We start from the raw sequence: 21,154 nt of genomic DNA, 5'->3' as shown, positions 1-21,154 counted from the left end.
TATATATCTAAACAGAGAGCGTGTTTCTGCATATCCATCTGTATAAATGTAGTGTGTATACACGTACATACAGTTGACCACTCCACTCCTAGAGTTTGGTCCCAGGCCTCTTTTCCGTTTAGCTTGCTCCCATGGGGATCTCAGCCAGTCTCAGATCATCTGTATGCTGACAAACTCCCCAGTTTACATCCAGTTCGGACCTCCTCGAACTTCTGAGCTACACTCAGCCTTCTGCTGACAGTCCTACTTAGGTGTCCAACAGACATCACACACATAAGATGCCCAAAGCCAGGCCCCCTACCACCCCTGACCCCAAATGTGCTTCTTCTGAAGTTTTCCCTGATTCAGGAAAAGGCAGCTCCATCTTTCAGGTTGCTCAGGCCAAACCCGTTGACTCCTTTCTCTCACACCCCACATCCGACCTGCGCACAATGGCGGCAGCATCTCACTCCTCCGCCGCCGCCACCTGGGGTATTGTGGGGCCTCCTGCTGCCCTCCCTGCGCCCCTGGCCCCCCCTCAGTTCACTGTCAGCACAGCAGCACAGCTTGACTCAGACTCTGCTGTCCTCTGCTTCCGGCACCTGAGGTAGCACAGTGTCACCAGGGTTCTGCTCTGCAGGGCCTCCTCTCCTGCCATTTCCCCTTCTCTGCTCAGCTTCTCAGGCCCTGCTGTTCCTCACACACGCCAGAGACATTCCTGACTCAGGGCCTTTGGCCTTGCTGTTTCCTCTGCCTGGAATGTTCTTCACCTGGATAACCATGTGGTGGGCTTCCCCCTCCCCTCCTTTGGGTCATTCCTTGAGTGTCACCTTTTCAGTGAGGCCTGCCAACCAACCCCTTCTCCCTCCTCCCCAGAACTCCACAGTACTTATTTTTCTCCACATTCCTTGTCACCGTGGAACACATTCCATACGTTTCTTACTTACCCTGCTTACTATTCAATATTTATTCTCCCTAATAGAAAAAATGCTCCATGAGGGCAGAACTTTTTCTCTGTTTTGTTTCCTACTGTGCCTGGCACATCTTCCAAGCAATACCACTTCTATGTGTGTGTCTGGCTGCCCTCCACGTGCTAATAGCTGCCTCTCTTTCCTGGGGGACTTTCTCCAATGTCTTGGAAGGCTGTTCAGGCTGGAAGTACTCAGAATTAACACCCACCAGGGGCAGTCTCAGCCAGTGGGACCTGGGGTATAAATACTTCTGCTCCCTCACCCTTCCACTGAGATATCTCTGAGGCTCCTGTTCTACAGCACTTTCCAGAGTTTCTCTGTGGGATTAAGCTCCATCCACCCACAGCAGCAGCTAACTTGATGATCACCCTTAATTGGCTACCTTACCCTCCTGTCTTACTTTCCCACTCTCCATTACCTTTTGCTGCACCTTGCAAATGAATTGCTTCTTTTCTGATCCTTGTCTCAGGGTCAGCTTCTGGATGAACTATGTTCACAAATATATTTGACAAATTCTTATGAATAATTATGCACATCAAACAGAGATTACCAGAAATGCTCACCAGAGTGACACACTTATTACCCCTGAAAAGTGAGATGTCAGATGCTTTTTAACCTACATATCTATACTTTGATAGTTTTACAATTAGCAAGTGTCATTATATAGAAATAACAAAGCCATCTCTCCCTTCCCACCCCCCACTCACATAACCTAAATCATGAGTGAACCAAGAATGCGATGAGACTCTTTCCTCCACAGCAACAGAAGAACTATGAGAAGTTGAGGGAAGCTCTTGGAAAACTCTCTGGGGCTACAGTTGGGTCACCGCTCATGTACCAAAGAGCAACCAAGGGGTTCGCCTGAAAAGGAGGGAAGCTGAGCAGACATCCTCCCCCTCTCTCGGTGCGTACATGTTTCAGGAGCTGTGAACACTGTGTATAGTTAATGTAGGCGAGAAGACAAATAGTGTTCTGTCTGGTCGAGGGTTTGTTTGAAGATCCATGATTATCCCCATCTGGTAAGCTACCATTGCTTCTCATCCCTATAAGACACTTCTTTCTAATTATTTCCCCCTCTGATAGTGTGCCAGGACACTGGCTGGGAGAAAGTCGAGCGGAAAGAGGTCTATTCAGTGATGAGGAACCCAAGACTTGGTGCCAAGGATGAAAACCAAGCAAACTTGTAATTTTCCACTGGAGAAAACATCCACACTTTTTTATTAGCTTGGTCTCTTCTCTACAAGTGGCCTGTAGAGCAACTGCCCCCAGAAAAGCACCTCATTGTTTCCTTACTAGATTTACAAGAAGCACACAGGCAAACTCAGGAAGACCGTGGTGAGGCTTGCTGGAGAAGACAGCAGCAGGCACTGGGGAGAGAAGCAGGACCAACCTGAAATCAACCTGAAGGGAAATCATGTCTGTGGACAAAGAACCTTGCAATAGAGTTTTCATTTGCATAACAGTCTACTGATTGAGGCTCTAAATGTGATCCCAAACTCCCACATAAGTGAGTTTTTACTTAATCCAGAATTAAAAAAAAAAAAACCAGCCTATTTTTATTGAACTTTTATTAGGTAAACCCAAACAGATCAGTCCCAGGGTTTACGTGTTCACAAGAATTCTAAATCAAACCCCAAATTCCTGAAGAGACTCCAGCCTCTCCCTGTATGTCAAATTAAAAAGATAAGTTTGGGCTTCCCTGGTGGCGCAGTGGTTGAGAGTCCGCCTGCCGATGCAGGGAACACGGGTTTGTGCCCCGGTCTGGGAAGATCCCACATGCCACGGAGCGGCTGGGCCCGTGAGCCATGGCCGCTGAGCCTGCGCATCCAGAGTCTGCGCTCCGCAGCGGGAGAGGCCACAACAGTGAGAGGCTCGTGTACTGCAAGAAAAAAAAAAAAAGATAGGTTTTACTTTGAAACGTCAAAAGAGGAATTTTGAAGACTGCATAATAGCCCTAGTTTTTTTTTTAGATAGAAACAGTAAAGTCGTGTCTCATTAATTCAGACTGATGTGGTGAAAGGTTTGTGTAAACTAGTGAAAAACCTGGGTTTGAAATAGTGCCATTTTATGACTTTCAGTCTACCCAGTGTTTCATATTATGTCTGAATTACTATATGGGAACAGGTTTGCTGCTCTGAGGAAAGCTGCTTTAATGAATAAGAATTATTTAAATTATATATCATTTGGTATTATTCAGTATCATTTAATTTTTATGTATTATGTACCATTTAATATTAATAGGTGATTTTAAAGTACTTGAATTTAAGAGATTTGAAAACATAGCTCCATACAAAAGCTTGTACACAAATGTTCACAGCAGTATTATTCCTAATAACCAAAAAGTGGAAACTACCCAAATGTCCAACTACTAATGAATGGATAAAAAGATGTGGTATATTCATACAATGGAACATTATTCAGCCATAAAAAGGAAGGAGGTACTGATACGTGTTACAGCATGGATGAACCTTGAAAACAGTATGCTAAGTGAAAGAAGTCAGATACAAGAGGCCACATGTTGTGTGATTCCATTTATATGAAATGTGCAGAACGGGCAAATCCATGAAGACAAAAAATAGATTAGTAGGGGCAGGAGGAGAGTGGGTGGTACAGGGTTTCTTTTTGGGGTGACAGAAATTTTCTGGAATTAGGCAGTGATGATGTATGCACGACCCTGAATATACCCCAAACCACTGAAATGTGGGATTCCTCACAGTGTGCCCTGTTCCCAGGGCGGGCATCCCAAGGAAGAGCACACCCCAGACAGAAGCTGCATGGCCATTTTGAGCAGAGCCCCAGAAGCCGCACAGTGTCACTTCCATGGCATTCTGATTGTCAGGGCTGTCACAGAGTCACAAGCTCACCCACACTTTGTGAGGTCAGCAGTCTTCATCAGTGTGCATCTGAGGGGTAAAAACAATTTCTGGGTTTTGTTGACATTTTTACGTCTTTAGGTATGAGTGGCGTCAAGCATCTGTTCATTCCAGGCAACCTTGAGACAGATGCATTATGCCCTGGACGTTAGCCATTGCTTCCAGCAGAGACTGAGGGAGGCCCGGGTCGTATGTTCTAGCAGCGGTGTCAGCTGCAGAAACAGGCCAAGGCCGGACACTGAGGTCCTAGCTAATACACAGCTGGAATAAACATCCTGAAGAACTCAAACCTCAGTGTTCCCAATTTGCTACTTCAAGTGCTTGGACGCATGCCTGCCCAAATGTTATATAATACACGAAGGCAGCAATCTTTTGAAAATCAATCACCATATTATGAACTGAGACCTCTCATAAACCAGACGCCATTCAGCTCTGGTTCAGTGACTCTGTCCCCAGTCAGATAAATGTGAAAAACTAAGGATGTTTTTAAGAAAGTGCTAATTAAGTGGAGAAGATAGTTTTCGTAATAGAAATGGTCTTAATGCTGCTTCCACTTTAATCAGCATAGCCTAATTATCATAATGAGGCGATGCTTGCATTTTCGTCATTGACTGGGGTTTGGTACAGTTAATTGGGCAACACCCGTTTTGGTAATCGTCTTGGCTAGAAATTGCATCCTCAGGGAGAAGCTTTTTCATTTTTGTTCTGAGGACAAATCAGTGAATGGAGGAAGTAAAGTAGGGGTGAGGACAGAGCATCCGTCCATTGTTTTTAGCTCTACTTTAGAGCAAAGCAACAGCAGTGTCACACAAGCTGTGCTACGTGGCACAGTTAACTTGTGATAAGTACTGAGTTTTCTCATGTACTGAAATTTGTGAATGATTAGTCTATTCTAATATAAATTTGGTGGCAGAATAATATATTGAGCTGTTAGCATGGGATTTGTTTTTCCTGTCTTTTACTTCTTCCGAGCAAGAGGCCAGTCCCTGGAGGCCAAATCCAGAAGTTGTTTGTGCAGACAAGCTGACTTATGTTTTCTGGAAGCCTGGAGCCTGGGAGGGATTGGAGATTAGTGGGATCCAGGCATTGCAGACCAGAATGTGCTGCCCATGGTGCCTGCAGCAGGTGGCAGGTTGGCAGGACTTCTGTGGAGAGGTTTTGCAGTGTCTCTTGCAGACTTAAAGCCTTGGCCTATGATCCCCAGCTTCAGCCGAGATTCCCAAGCTTGGAACGGAAGCTTCTGCAAGCCTCCTTCTCTAAAGGGACACACTGGGGATATCAGCAGAAGACTTGGTCTCAGAAGAGTGGACACATCACCTATTTTCCAGGCACCACGTACCCTCTTATGTGATGGTTTTTCACACATCTCTAGAGAAGGGGAGAGCCTGCCCCACCCAACTACTACCAAAATTATTTTCTTTCCAGCACAGAGAATGAAGGCGCCAAGCCCCAGCTAACTTGAAATAAAAAAAGGAATATGATGTCTCACCCATCTGAGTTTTGGGAGTAGGATTCATATCACTACAGTTAGAATCAAGTCAAGGTGAATTTTTGAACAAGGTCACATTCCCACCCACTTGCATTCCAGAATGGTCTCTTAGTGCTAAAGAAAGGTACAGTGTCATGGTAAGGTTCCAGGGAAATTGCTCATGACCCTCCCCCAGAGCACACTACGCTCGCAAACCACCAGTCCTGCGTCACTGTGGAAACAATTGGAAATTACCGCCTCAGAGGATGGGGGAGGGCAATGTGATAAGAGTTCGTTATGCTTCCTCAGTGAGGTCCACCTTATCATGGACTGAAAATATCACTGTGTCCTGCAACCATCATGTATGCTGATCAGCCAGAGGTGACCTGGACCACACAGGCAAGTGAGCAAAGAGGATCTAACTTAGGAGAAGGCTCCAAACCACCTGAACAGGGAGTCTTCTCCCAACATGAAGAAGCTTGAAAAGGCCTGACTCATCCAGCAGGCAGCCCAGCCCAGCACCTCAGGAAGAGTTAGCAAGCAGCCTGTGTGGTTTCTGTCAAGTCCTAGCTTGTCTTGACCTTGTGGAGGGCAAGAAATAGAAACGCCGCTCCTGAGAATGGCAGCCGCCTTGAGAATGCTGGTATTAGCACTCCGTCAGGGGCTGGGCTCTCAGCCCAAGCACACACCCCGTTGGGGCGAGCCTGAGAGTGGGAGTCATCTGCCTTTTCTGTCCATTTCTTGTGGACCCAGGTAACCAGGGAAAATGGGAGGTGGGCGTGTTCTGAACCTACAGCCAGCTGAGCTCTGGGACTTAACTAGACTTAACTAGCTGTTCCCACGTGTTCCCTCAGAGGTTGCCCCCATCACAGTTCACCTGGAATTCTGTGATGGGCCCAGCAGTAGGCACATAGTGGTGCTTGATAAATGTTTCAGTGGATAGGCAGTGTACTTATTGAGTGCCAACTGTGCGCAAGGCATTGTGCCAGGTGTAGAGGGGATGCCAAGACAAAGCTCCAACCCCATCTCCAGGGAACTTTCAGTCAAGTGGATCATAGGCACATGCCTACATGACTTAAAACCCATGGGTGCACATGGTATTGTTTGACCCTTGGAGTTTAAAAATATTAGAACTATTATGGTTAAAAATATTAAACCAACATAAAAAAATTAGCTACCATCTGTATTTTTTTTTAAAAATGTAGTGTGTGTAGTGTAGTTTGAAAGACCACAGAAGAAACTGGTATCAGGGTTGGCCTCTTCAGATAGGGAATTGGGAGCAGGGAGTGGGTAGCAGATTTATTGCAATGTTTTGTAATTTTTTTATTGTGTAAAATGCTATACCTCTACAAATAAACAAACAAAAGAAGGATGGGGAATTCACATCAAAATCCAGCTCTCTGGATTTTCTTTTTTAGAGCATTTTTTAAATTTATTTATTTATTTATTTTATTATTTTTTTGGCTGTGTTGGGTCTTCGTTGCTGCGCGTGGGGTTTCTCTAGTTGCGGCGAGCGGGGGCTACTCTTCATTGCGGTGTGCAGGCTTCTCATTGCAGTGGCTTCTCTTGTTGTGGAGCACGGGCTCTAGGCGCGCGGGCTTCAGTAGTTGTGGCATGTGGGCTCAGTAGTTGCGGCTCACGGGCTCTAGAGTGCAGGCTCAGTAGTTGTGGTGCATGGGCTTAGTTGCTCCGTGGCATGTGGGTTATTCCTGGACCAGGGCTCGAACCCATGTCCCCTGCATTGGCAGGCGGATTCTTAACCACTGTGCCACCAGGGAAGTCCTGGATTTTTCTTGGCAACTCAGGATTCTGGCAGTACTGGGAACATTTAGTCTGGAAACAGTGTGTAGGTGGGCAGAAGGGCAGCATTAAAAGATTTTAAGCTGAAGGCTGGCATCAGATTTACATTTTGGAAAGAATATTTTGGCTGCAGAATAGAGGAGCATGGCTCAGGGGCAGGTAGACCAGAGAGACGTGACTGCAGTGATCCAGGGGAAGGTAGTGAGGACCTAAACTGGGACGGTGGCAGGGAGACAGATGACAGAGACATTAATGAAACAGACCTGAGGTGGGTAACTGATTTAGGAGTGAAGGAGTGTGGAAAAGGCCAGGGTAACTCCCAGGTCTGCAAGACACACCACGGTGATTGCCACAGCAGCCTCAAACTAATGGAAGGGAGAGAGGGCTCAGGAGATCTGTGGGCCTTCTCAACTGGATTCAGCAGAAATCCTGAAAGAGCGCATCTCCTGAAATACAAGGAAAAGCCCACACAGGAAACGCACTCTCAGAGGCAAATAGCTCCTGTTCCCCATTCCAGGCACCAGTAGTGTCTCAGTGATTTTCCAGAGAAAACAGCCTCTCTGGAGAACACAGCATGGGAGAACTAGAATTTCAAACAGAAAAACTTAATGCTTGTGGTTAAAAAGACAAAGAAGTACCAACTGAGAAGTAGTTTAAATCATATTCCTTTAGGGGATGGATTTTCTTGGATCTGTGTGCATCCTTTACAGCTTTATTAGTCACTGCTAAAGCCCTTTTTGGGTCACAGAGCCGCCGGCAGGGTGCTGTTCCTGGGATGATTACCTTGAGCAACCAGCCCCAAACAGCAACCCTGCATGTCAACAAGCCGGGCTGCCCTGGCAACATCACCCCTGCCCTGAGGTTTGAGGCAACCAGTAAATGAACTAACCTAGAGCCTCTGTGATTCTCTTTCCCTATGCATGACAAAATTTTATCTCATTTACTACTTGAATCAGAGTTGAAAATATTTTCCCTTTGAGACTCTGTGGTCAGATATCAATTTATTAACACTGTGGCCTCACCTCAGACTTAGTCCAAGAGGTTTAAGTAAAATCAGGGGCTTCCCTGGTGGCGCAGTGGTTAAGAATCCGCCTGCCAGTGCAGGGGACATGGGTCCGAGCCCTGGCCCGGGAAGATCCCACATATGGCAGAGCAACAAAGCCCGTGAGCCACAACTACTGAGCCTGCGCTCTAGAGCCCGCAAGCCACAATTACTGAAGCCCGCGCTGAGAGCCCGTGCTCTGCAACAAGAGAAGCCACCACAATGAGAAGCCCGCGCACCACAACAGAGAGTAGTAGCCCCTGCTCACTGCAACTAGAGAAAGCCTGCGCACAGCAACAAAGACCCAACACAGCAAAAAATAAATAAATAAATTTATTTTAAAAAAGTAAAATCACACTAATGTTAAGTACTTAATAGTAGCTAATGATTATTGAACAGTTATGTATCAATCACCCAACCAACTTAAATCTTCACATAAACCTAAATAGATAGGTACTATTATCATTCCCACTGTACAGATGAGGAAATTGAGGCCAAGACTATCTTGCCCAAGTATATGCAACTAGTAAGTGGAAGAGCCAGGTTTCTACCCAGTGAGCTTAACCACTAGGCTGTACTGCTTTCATGATCAGAGAAGCCTATTCTCTGGTGCCTCTGAACTGTGTACTCAACACGGTGTCTTCAAATTTAGGCTGATATATAGATTTTATTTTTGCTACAGCTGAGCCTGTGCTAAGAACACCACTTCTGATGATAAAGGTTATATGGGATGCTGGGCTGAGTGGGTGGGGTGATATCATGTCACACTGGTGGCAAGGAGGGAGCAGGTATTTACTGAAGCAGGTAGGAAATCTGGGGCAAGGCAGCAAACATTCCTATCTAAACAGCAATATGGTCCCAGAGGAAGACCAAGAGAATATGGTTCAGTAACCTCCAAGGGATTTGGTTTAGCCCATGCAGTATTGGTATTCTCAGGTTGTTTTTTTATATATATATTAAAGATGTTTAATGATGAAATATTTCAAACTTACAGAAAATAATTAAGCAGAAAACCTAGATACCACTGAGATGAGGCAGCTGATTAATGTTTTCCCATCTCTGCTTCAGTTCTGTCTCTTGAAAAAAACATGATGTTAGAGATACAGATGAAGCCAAACCCATTCTCTCCTTGCCTCTACTCCCACAGGTAACAGCTACCTTAATGTTGATGTGCATCATTCCAACGCAGGTATTTTATCGTGGCATAGCTTGCAAGTAGTAAATTGTACAAGCCTTAACCATACAGCTTGATGAATTTTTACACATGTAAATAAGACAAGACCCAACACAAGATATAGATCAATAACATGTCCAGGACCTCAGGGGACTTCTTTGCCTCACATTTCAAAAATAAATTGACAGAGTTGCCAACATTTAAAAAAAAATTTTTAATCCTTGTAAAGCAACTCTACTCCAATAAAAATTAATTTAAAAAATAAAATAAAATTCAGTTACTCAAAATAAATGAATAAATAAAAGTTTAAACATCTAGAGATTTAATATAAAATTCCAATTTTCTAGCTTCTCTTGAAATGTTGGGAAATCAGACCACATTAAGCTCATATTCTGGCTTGGAGACAGAGGAGATCTGCCCACTTTAGATGAGGTGTGAGCTCCCTAGTTTACCTACTGCATCCATCATGTCTTATTGTTTATCCAGCCCACTTCATTCGTTTGCATAAGCTAACCTGCGACTCATCCCCTGAAAGGTGCCACCGTATTTATAATATTTCAAAAATACTGCAAATATAAAAAGGCTGAGAACAACTGCCTCATCCATCCTAAAGAAAGCAGAGTTAGCGAAAAAGTGTCCTCCTCGCCAACCTGCTAGGTGATTTGGGAAGCTGCTGACCATGCCATAAAACAAAAAGGAATCTGATTCTCCAGGTCTTTGCTACTCAAAGTGTGGTCCTTGGACCAGCAGCGTCAGCATCATCCAGGAGCATGTTAGAAATACAAAATCTCAGTTCCCTCCCCAGAGCTACTATATTAGTCTGCTAGGGCTGCCATAACAAAGTACCACAGACTGGGTGGCTTAAACAATGGAAATTTATTTTTCATAGTTGTGGAGGCTTGAAGTCCAAGATCAAGGTGTCAGCAGGCTTGGTTTCTTCTGAGGTCTCTCTCTTTGATTTCTCCCTGTGTCTTCACACGGTCTTTCCTCTGTCTGTCTGTGTTCTCTTCTTACAAGTCGTATTAGATTAGAGCCCACTTCAGTGACCTCATTTTACCTTAATTAACTCTTTAAAGACTGTATCTCCAAATGCAGTCACATTCTAAGGTAATGGGGATTAGGACTTCGACATATGAAATTTGAGAAGACACAGTTCAGCCCATAATACCTACCAAATCAGGATTTACATTTTAACAAGATCCCCAGGGCACTTGTGTACACATTAAAGTTGGAAAAGTACTGCCCAGTGCCTGCTCCCCAGTGGATAAAACACAAGTGGGTCTGTCAGGGTGGAAGCAGGGGAAGGAGGAGAAGCTGGGGTGAGTTTTTAGATGAACTTTCTCTCCATTCTACACGTCTGGTAGGGTGAGAATACTGTAAAGGTATTCCCTCTTCTTGAAGTTGAAAGAGGTCAATTCGCTCTTGAGGGGGAGTCCCTTCCTCTCATTGAGGAACAGAGACCCTCTGCACTTTGGGGAAGGTGAGCAGGTAAGGTTAACGTGTGAGGCTTGATGAATCAAAGCTGATATGAATCTGACCCATGGGAGTTTAGAAGAGCCTCATTCTGAAAACATGTTGGAATGCTGGAAATGTGACTGCTCTTAGTAGAGAGGTCATTTTCATCTGGTCCTTACCTGCAGGCTTCCTCTATCAAGGTGCAAGACATGTCTTTGGGATTTCCTGGAAGGGGGACCAGGAAGATACCACACTGCATTCCTCCCTACTCTGTACAAGTTCATTTACCACCTATGTCATAGGCCTGATGCTATGGTGACAGTTGCCACGGAGACACTGCTATGCACCGTTGAAGCTAATCCTGGCCCATACTGTCAATCACATGGTTTAAGCTAGAGATTTTCAAGCTGTGTTCTGTAAAACTATAAGGTGCTTTCAGGGTTTCACAAATATTTTATTCAAATCTCAATTTAAAATAAATTTATTTTTTAAATTACAAAGAGTTTATATGCTTGGGGGGGGGATCAAACAGTATATAGAATGAAATATATACTACAAAGTGAATGCCCAAATTCTCATCTGACAGAGTAGCTCTTTTAAGGCTAATCCTTTATACAAATAATAATAATAAATTCTGAACCCCCTCCTCAAAAAAAAACCCTATTTTGATGACACTGAAAGGCATCCAGACAGTAAAGGAAGGGAACCTCTCTGGTGAGACCCACATTTTTATAGCTTTACCACTAAGGCAGTCAGTCTCAAACTAGAGTTTGTTAAAATACAGATTGCTAGATTCCACCTCGAGTTTCTAATTCACTAGGTCTGGGATGGGGCCCCCAATTTTGCATTTCTAACCATTCCCCACGTGATGCTAATTACTGGTCCAAGGACCACACTTTGAGAACCACTGTCAGCTCACACAGGGTAGAGGTCATTGAAGGACTAAAGCCACAGGCTTAGTGGCCTGATGATTCTGAGAAGGAGTTTACAAATAGAGTGGCTGGAAACTGTGGTGAAAATTCTGGAGAGGAGAGAGTCACAGAGGGGGAAACCCCCAAATATGTGTATAAATTCTCCTCAAATCCTTGGCTGACTCTTGAACTGTATATGTCCAAGTGAGACTCCAAGGGATCCATGGGAAAAACAACAGCTGATGGCTGGAAGAGATTGAGCAGAGATTTCAGCCATTGCCCATCACGGGGGTGACAAAGTTTGGACCTGAAAGTCTCACCAAGTGATAGGGGTTTGGTAAACAACTGCAGCTTTCAACTGAAACCATGGAAGGGCTACACTCTTAAGAGTAAAGGCTACGTCTCTGACTATGTTGACCAAGAAGGCTGCAAATAAGAAAAGAATTTATTTGGGGTCTTAGGAATTTCAATTCAGGAAACACTGATTTGGGTAAAACAGTAAGAGTGTTCCAGAGAAGAGAAGGAGTCTGGGGCTTATACAGGCAAAAGCCACAAAGTTGTTAAAGTTGGTTGGCAAGAATTATGATTGATCCTAATGCAAGAAAGGAAACATTTGTCCTCAAGGGATAGGTTGTGCACAAGTTATTTAGGGTCAAATAAGTAGGTAGGCTGTCATGAGTTATCTTAGGGTAAGGGTCCAATAAGTATCTTGAGTTTCTGGAACACTGGGCAGACATTCTGGAAGCCTTCATTAAGACAATAAGTGGTCAAAGTTCACATTCCATCTGGGCTGAGAGATGCATCAGTCACACTTCTTCAACGTCCTCCCAGCTCCAGTTTACAGAGCTCTCTTAACAATACCATTCCATTTTGATTTTTTTTCCACAACTAAGGCATTAACCCTAGCACTAAGGTTAAAACTAAAATAGACCCATCCTAACCAAACCTACAAGCGAATTTTAATTGATGTGATCCACCACTGGAAGAAAATGCTCATCAGAGGAAGATAACAGAATCCAGTCTCTAGAACATGTTCACAATGTTCACTCTACAAAATTATTAGACATGGGAAGAAAAAGAAAAATGTGACCCATAACCAAGAGATAAATCAGTCAATAGAAACAGACTCACACAACCCAGATGTCAGAATTAGCAGACAAGGACTTTATAATAACTTTGATTAATATGTTAAAGAGTCTACAGTAAAAGATGCATATACTTGGTGAAGAGATGAGAAATTCCAGAGAGATCTGAAAACTGTATAAAAGAGTCAAATGGAAATTGTAGACCTGAAAAGCACAGTGTCTGAAAAATGATCCTTCTGTTCCACATCCTCATTCCCAATCCAACTTTCTGCCCCAGAGTTAAACATCCACACAGGGTTCTTTGCTTGTAAGTGATAAAGACTTTAGCTAGCTTATGCCCATGTGATGAGGTGTAGGCCAGCCTACATAGCCAAACTGTGGTGAGGGGCAGAGTGGAGCTGGTTTAGGTTCATCTGCCCTAGGGATTCAAATGCCATGAAGATGCTCTTGTCACTCATCCCTCGCCTCTGCCTGAGAATTAGCTCTATACATTCTCACTGTGAGCAGGCTTCTCTATGTGGTGAGAGAGATGGCTGAAGTGAGCTGTGGGCTCATAGCTTCTAGCTCTGCGAAGAAGGGGGATCTCTACCCGTAGCACCAGTTAGAAAATCTCAGGAGAGGTCTTTGATTTGTCCAGTGTAGGTTACATTCTCTCCATAGACCAATCACAGTTGCCAGGGATTGGGTATTGTTAATAGCTTTGGTCAGATCCCCAATAACTACGGCCAAAGGAGACAGTTCCCTTTGGAAGGAGAACAGTTCTTCAAAAGGAAAGAGGTAGCATATATGTGGTAAGTGGAACAACTGTTGTGAGCTGGACAGCCATTTCAAGTTGTGCTGACTTCACCATTATCAGTTAGGTGTGAATCCACATCATTTAATATGTATTACATAGTGTCTCACTGTGGGTTCCCCTCAAAGCAGCCCATGTCAGTGGTCTGGATGCAAGTAATTTTGGAGGGACATGATCCAAAGAGCATGGTGAAGAAGTGGGAAAGTGAGACAGGAAAGGGAGAAAGCCAATGAAGGTGTGTTAATGAACAGATTAGCATTTTGGGCAAGTGGTCTCAATTCCACTGTGCCCCGTGAGAGACTGTGTAGAACACACCGCAGAATCGTCCAAGGGACAAGGAAGTTAGGGAATTTATCCACCACTCCCATCCCTCATGGTTGTAAGTTGCTCCTGTGGGGCTAGAGCTTCTGGAGCATACAGCCAGAGAAAGCTCGCAAACAGAGAGACACAGGTGCTTGAAGGCGGAGGCTGCAATTGTATGAGGAACGTCCCCTGAAGCTGCAGATCTCTGCAGTGGCTGAGGGGAAATGGGCAGGGCACTGATAGTGCCTGATACACATCTGTAAATCCCTTTACATAAACAGGATTCTGTTACACATTGTTCTGTAAGAATTGAAACTTCAAAACTATGTTTAAAACTCAAACAACAATATCCCCATCCCAATGAGCTATAATTCCACATGGGAATCCTGGTGACCACAGGGCTAATGCCCTCATTATAGTTCAATAGTCAGTCCTGCAATAACTAGTTTATATGTTACACCTCTCGTGGAGGTGCTATCCTACTCTAGCTGTTAGATATGAGTGCCTGAGTAGCTAATGTATATTGATGTAAGATTTTCTTCAAGCAGACTTAAACAACTACCCTTAAAACTGGAAATGGATTTCACAGGTGAAAAACAGGACATTTAAGAAGAAAATTTGGTTGTGATGAGTTCAGCCAGGACCAAGATACCAAATATCCCACCTTAGACCAATTCTTCAAAGCGTCAGCCTCACTGACAATAGCTGACGAAAGCAAGAGTCAAATGGAAATTGTAGACCTGAAAAGCACAGTATCTGAAAAATGATCCTTCTGTTCCACATCCTCATTCCCAATCCAACTTTCTGAAAATGCTCATGCAAAAAAAAAAAAAAGGCCACTCGAAGACGAGAGAATGATAATATTTACTTGTTTGGGAAAGTCACCTTTTATGGCACTAGAAATTACCCAAGTCCTAACTATGTTTTGTGTAGTATATTTTGCACATTAGTTTTATAGACCCTGCCAAGCAGCAATGCCATTTTGAGACTAAACACAGTGGAGCATAAAAACAAACTTTCTGTTTCATTCCACGGAAAATGAACAGCTTAATGCTTTTGTAAAAACATATACAAGTCTGGTGATGAAAATGCACGTACAGTGCCACACATAAACAACACATTGCACATGAAGGAGAACATACCGTTAAGGAAAAGCTTAGGAAACCTCGAGCTCTTGTTAATAAGACCTATTAGTAATCAGGCAACAAGAACATGGAAAGGGCAGACTGCTGGGAAAGAGCGATAACTGCTGCCAGATCATTCTGCCCAGAGAGAAATTTGCAAATGCACAAATTGCACTAGAAATGCAAGTTCCCTGAAGGCGGGGCTCTGGTCTATCTTATTCACAAGTTCCCTCAGTCGGCGGGAACCGGGCAGGGGGGTGGGGGCTGGGGACCCGGCCGGCGCCAGGGCCTGAACAGAGCGCGCCGGTTTCGTGGCGTGGATATATCTGCTTCTAAGGTGGCTGTAATTGGCACGCTATCCCATACCAAAGTACCTTTTGAGAAGAAAAAGAGGTGAACTATAAAGTGAGAGCCAGTTTCATCTCTACTCTGCAATCTAGGAGAAAAACTTTCGCCCGAGGACAGATCAGGGGGCCGGGTTCAATCCCTGGTCAGGGAACTAGATCCCACATGCACACCGCAACTAAGAGTTCGCATGCTGCAACTAAGGAGCCTGCGTGGCGCAGCTAAGAAGCCAGCGAGCCAAAACTCAAGGACCCCCCGAGCCACAACTAAGGAGCATGCCTGCCACAACTAAGGAGCTGGTGAGCTGCAACTAAGGAGCCCTTGAACTGCAACTAAGGAAGCCATGTGCAGCAACTAAGACCTGGTGCAACCAAATAAATAAATAAAATATTTTTTTAAAAAGAGTAAACTGCAGAAAAGTGAAAAATAAATTTGGATAAGAGTTAAAGAAAAATCCATGAGGAATTGGTTTCAGGACACCCAGATGATACCAAAATCCACAGAAGCTCAAGTCCTGCATGTAAAATGGCACAGTGGAGTCGGCCCTCTGTCCCTGTGGCTGCGGAACCCCGACTGTACTCAATGTTGAATGAGTGAACGAATCCAACTTGTTTGATGTTTGAAGACTAAAGTCATGTACGATCTGTACAGACCAGCAGGACCAGAGAACAAATGGTGCTTCTTTTAGTAAATGATGATAATAATAGTAATGATAATGACTAACAGTTACCGAGGATTTACCATGTGCCCACACTGTGCTGACCATTCTATGTGACTGACCTCATGTTCACCTGACAATGACTCCATAAGGTAAGCATTATTATCTCCACTTTGCAGACAAGAAACAGAAGCTTAGAAAGGTGAAACAACTTTCAAAGTTGCACAAAAAAATAACAGTAGAGCAGGAATCCAAACCTAGACCCACACTTTCTCCTCACCTCACTCCTTTGCCATATATGCAATTCAGAAAAGCTATCAAGGGCTTTCCTGGTGGCACAGTGGTTAAGAATCTGCCTGCCAGTGCAGGGGACATGGGTTCGAGCCCTGCTCCGGGAAGATCCCACATGTCACGGAGCAACCAAGCCCGTGTGCCACAACTACTGAGCCTGAGCTCTAGAGCCCGCAAGCCACAACTGCTGAGCCTGTGTGCCACAACTACTGAAGCCCGCGCCTAGAGCCCGTGCTCCGCAACAAGAGAAGCCACCGCAATGGGAAGACCACACACCGCAACAAAGAGTAGCCCCCGCTCGCCACAGCTAGAGAAAGCCCGCACGCAGCAACAAAGACCCAACGCAGCCAAAAATAAATAAATAAATTTAAAAGAAAGAAAAGCTATCAAGAGAAATATCTTTTTTGTTTTTTTTTAACCTGCCATGAAATGTTGGCAAAAATGTAGTAGTGACATTCAGATGGGGAGAAAACAATGATGGGGGAAAAGTGAGGAAGCAGTGGCTTCTATGAAGTTGTGCCTGTACCAGGGCTAAGCTGTCATTATATGATGCACACATCAAGCGTTAGCCATCATCAAGAATATAGCATCTTAATACGCGTTTCATGTGGCATCTCAGTGATGCTGAGGTGCTGTCTTCACACTGAAAACTTTTCAGACATTTCTGGGTTACTGTAATAAAATGGGCGGTGAGATCCAGAATTTACTTTTTACTTTTCAGGCCAGAGCAAAATGCTGGTATGACCATTTCAATTGAGAAAAGAAATTATTGCAAGAAATTACTCTCTATCTGATTCAAGAAAAGCTGTTATTAGCTAAATCCTTCTTTTATTTAAATGAACATATGATCTTTGTGGGGACACAAACAGTCAGCCCATAGCAAGCTGTAACATACATACACTGAAGTGCACAACTCCGGTGCACAGCTAAAACTTCCACTCGGATCTAGAAACCACTGCCAGCACCCCACAGTTCTCCGTATCCCCTCTCAGTTCGTACTTCTCGGAGGCAACCACTAATATAGCCTCTAGCACTATAAATTAATTTGGGCTGTTTTGAACTTTATGTAAATGAAATCATGCAGTATGTAACCTTTGTGTCTGCGAGCTTCAACCAGTTTGCTGCAGGAAGCTGCTGTTTGCTCTTTATCATTGGTATATAGTATTCTGTTGTATGAATGTAACACCACTACTGACCCACTCAGCATTGGTGGACATTAGGGTGGCTTTCAGTTTTGAGTTATTATGAATAGTGCTGCTATAAATACTTTCACACATTTTTTTTGGTGGACGTATGTACTGATTTCTCTTGGATCTATATCTAGGAAGGAAATTGCCAGGTCATAGTATAGGTATACTAGACAGAGTTGAGTAGTCGCAACAGAGATTACGTGGCCCCCAAAGTTGAAAATATTTACTGTTATTCGTTTAACAAATATTTAGTGAAAACTTGTCATGTGTCAGCCGTTGTTCTCAGCACTGTGGGTGTGTCATGGCGAGAAAACAGACCAACATCCCTGTGCTTATAGAACTGGCATTTTTATATTTCAGTAATATCATGAATTAATATTCAGACATTATGGGGACTTCCCTGGAGGTCCAGTGGTTAAGAATCTGCACTTCCACTACAGGGGGCACAGGTTCGGTCCCTAAATCGGGGAACTAAGATCCCACATGCCTGGCAGTGCGGCAAAAAAAAAAGAAATCAGACATTATCTACATGGTTTCTTAACTGTCCATAGGTGAGATTTTTCTATTTTGTTTCTAAAGGTCTGAGCGGTGATGATCTCTCATGTGTTAGGCAGGGTAGACAAACTGGCCTGAAAGAGTGGGATTTTCCAAGGCTCTCCTGGCAGAAATGGTCCAGTTCCTACCACGGTAAACAGCATCCTCAAATGGAAATTCGAAATCCCTCCTCACTAGCACATCCCATCTCTGTGGAGTATTCCTGCAGGGTGCTGGAGCAGGATGCTTTGCCCTTGTGGGCTGGGCTGGGCCAGCTCTGACTCCGGCCAGCAGACAGCCCAGTGTGTCAGCAGTAGTCACCCCCAGCTGCAAGGTCAAGGTCAACGTGCAGTAGTGCAGGCCTAGTGCTGTTTTCTTGGAAGGAATGATTTGTTTTAAGTAACTTCAGACCTTTTTTTTTTTTTTTTTTTTTGCGGTATGCGGGCCTCTCACTGTTATGGCCTCTCCCGTTGCGGAGCACAGGCTCCGGACGCGCAGGCTCAGCGGCCATGGCTCACGGGCCCAGCCGCTGCGCGGCATGTGGGATCTTCCCGGACCGGGGCACGAACCCGTGTCCCCTGCATCGGCAGGCGGACTCTCAACCACTGCACCACCAGGGAAGCCCCTTCAGACCTTTTAATATGCTTCCCAAGAAGTTAACTATTCAGAAACTTCCTCCTCTTCCCCCCACCCCCACCCCCCAGATTAAAGGGAAAACAAGAACTCCAGAAAAATAGGAAACATCTGACCTCCATTAAAGTGAAAACAAACAAACAGACTCTTAAAACATCTCTTAAGAGTTTAAAGCTGTATCCACGTAAGTTACTTTTACTCACAGCAAGCAGGTGAGTGACATTATCCAGGTATGAAAAAACCATGAAATAAAAGACGGCTTAGAAAATACTGCTTTCAGCCCATGTAATAAATACCTTACTTTTAATGTAGGGAAAGAAGTGCACACTTAATAGAAAATTTATTTCTTCCAGCCCTCATTAAATAAATGTGAACAAATATTTAAAAAATACTAGAGAGTCGAAGGGGCCCAAAGTCTTGTTTGTTTGTTTGTTTTTCTTATCTAATTCATCATTTCTTCCACCTAGACTGTGAGCTCCACAATGGAGGGCATTCTTGTTTGTGACTAAATTCCCATTTATGGAATAAATACACGAACATAGAGCTTACTCTGCACAATGCCTGGTACACACATAAGGGCTTAATAAACAATTGCTGATGTTGCTATTGTTATTGTTACTATTATTATGAAGGTCATCATTATTATAGCTAAAGGGAAATTTTAATATTGACTAGAAAAGCTCCCGTATATTACAGGCTAAAACAAATTTGAAAACTAAGTAGCACCATCATCCCTCCAGGTGTGCAGGCCAAGAAACTATGATTGTCCTTAGCACTTCCATTTACCTCATCCCTGGCAAACATCACCAAACAGAAGCCACTTCACCTTCTAAAGTTCCCTTCGCTCTACCCAGGACCATCAGCCCAGTCTAAGCTATCGTCACCTCTTTTTTTTTTTTTTAATTAGGTCAACACTTTATTTTATTTTTTTAATTATTTAAAAATTTTTTATTGGAGTATAGTTGATTTACAGTGTTGTGTTAGTTTCAGGTGTACAGCAAAGTGAATCAGTTATACATATACATATATCCACTCTCTTTAGATTCTTTTCCCATATAGGTTATTACAGAGTATTGAGTAGAGTTCCCTGTACTATACAGTAGATCCTTATTAGTTATCTATTTTTTATGTAGTAGTGTGTATACATCATCAATGTCATCACCTCTTGTATCCTACTGCAGATCTACCAAATGCCCCCTTCATACTCCAGGCAGGCCCCTTCACCAGGGGACCATCCTGATCCTCTTAAAATGCAAATTAGAAAAAAACCCAAACAATCCTTTTATGATTACAGAAGGACATGTGTACAGTACTATAGAATGTTTTAAGGTTTAAATAAATTAATATTAAAATTTTTAAACATATCTCTACCCCCAGAGATTACCACCATTCGTACTTTAGTATATGTTTGCGCCACCTTGACAATATTTGTCACAATTATAATTTTACATTTATTTGGATGATTTGTAAAACAATGTGTATCTTCCCCAAAGGTGATAAAACCACCTAAGGACAAGGACCTTGTCTGGTTTGCCCCAAGTGTAGCCCCAGTTCCTAATAAAGTGGGTGACACAGGTTGGTAACTTAACTAATAGTCATTGAGTGGATAAATAAAGGAATAATGTCCTTGAAAAAGTAAACAATAATTTGGTAGGTGTGTTTTGGGGTGTGTAAGCCACTCACACCAGCCCTCTTTCTTAGAATTAATTCCCCAGCCCAATGAGTTAGCTCTGATAGTCACCTTTGTGCTACATGACTCCACTCCCTGATAATTGAGTGGATCAGGGTGGACACATGACCCAAGCTGGGCCAATCAGATTGTTTTTCCTGGGAACTGGGATCTAGACTGCAGAGGCAACCAGTCTCAGGTGTGTCTGGAATTGAGGGACTGGTAGACATTTGGGCAGAAGGGGACTCCTGCTATGTGGGTGAAGAAGCAGAGAAAAACCATCTGCAGATTGAGAAGAATAAAACAGAAACATAGTGCTAAGCAGAGATAAGAGATGGAGAAAAGTATCACGTTCTCAAAGATTTGCTACTTCCTTGTTCTGCTCTGAGAAGCCCAAGTATCCGTGGATAATGAGACACCACGGTACACTGGAAATAGAGCCCCTTCTCTTTTTTTTCAGCTGGCTCAGCTCAATTTCTAGCACTTGTAAACCAAAGAGTCTCAACTGAAACGTGCTATTTATATATTAGGCTGTAAGACTAATCAAAGTGATCATAGTAATCTGCCTAGGGCCACACCTTATGGTCAGATTCACCTAGGTGAGAAAACCCAGCCTACTAAATCTTCCTCTACCTGCCCTAGCCTATTGGGTAAGAAATGAACCAACTATGGGGGGGATATCTTCTGCTTGAGACAGAGAGAGCAGGACGTGAGCTGGAGCCACACTTGACTTTTGAGAGTCTTGACTCTTTCACCTGAAATAGACATGTGGATTCAAACAGGATGAAGAACAGTAATTTCTAACATTTCTGAATAGAGAACTGGGGGAAAAAAAAAAGCGATCAAACCAAAACCA

The 21,154-nt window shown here is 43.7% G+C and overlaps 1 protein-coding gene across 3 annotated transcripts in view; it reads left to right on the top strand.

Moving 5' to 3' along the window:
* STN1 (STN1 subunit of CST complex) overlaps positions 1–11,190 on the top strand; it is a 49,062-nt gene extending 37,872 nt beyond the window's left edge. The window contains exons 10-11 of one of the 3 annotated variants that reach the window (XR_004346184.1): positions 1,711–1,854; positions 2,034–2,652. Coding sequence is in view for 2 of the 3 variants with exons in the window: in XM_032608206.1 (XP_032464097.1) it covers positions 10,948–11,081 (134 nt within the window). In the remaining variant the exon portion in view is untranslated. Of the gene's footprint in view, positions 1–1,710; positions 2,654–10,947 lie in introns of those variants that run through there. The other 2 variants (XM_032608206.1, XM_032608208.1) reach the window with 2 other exon arrangements.
* The last annotated feature ends 9,964 nt before the right edge of the window (positions 11,191–21,154 follow it).

This window comes from Phocoena sinus, chromosome 16 (assembly GCF_008692025.1).
Source record: "Phocoena sinus isolate mPhoSin1 chromosome 16, mPhoSin1.pri, whole genome shotgun sequence".
NCBI lineage: Eukaryota > Metazoa > Chordata > Mammalia > Artiodactyla > Phocoenidae > Phocoena > Phocoena sinus.
The sequence above is the reverse complement of the archived record's forward strand: the minus strand, read 5'-3'. Positions and strand labels throughout refer to the sequence as shown.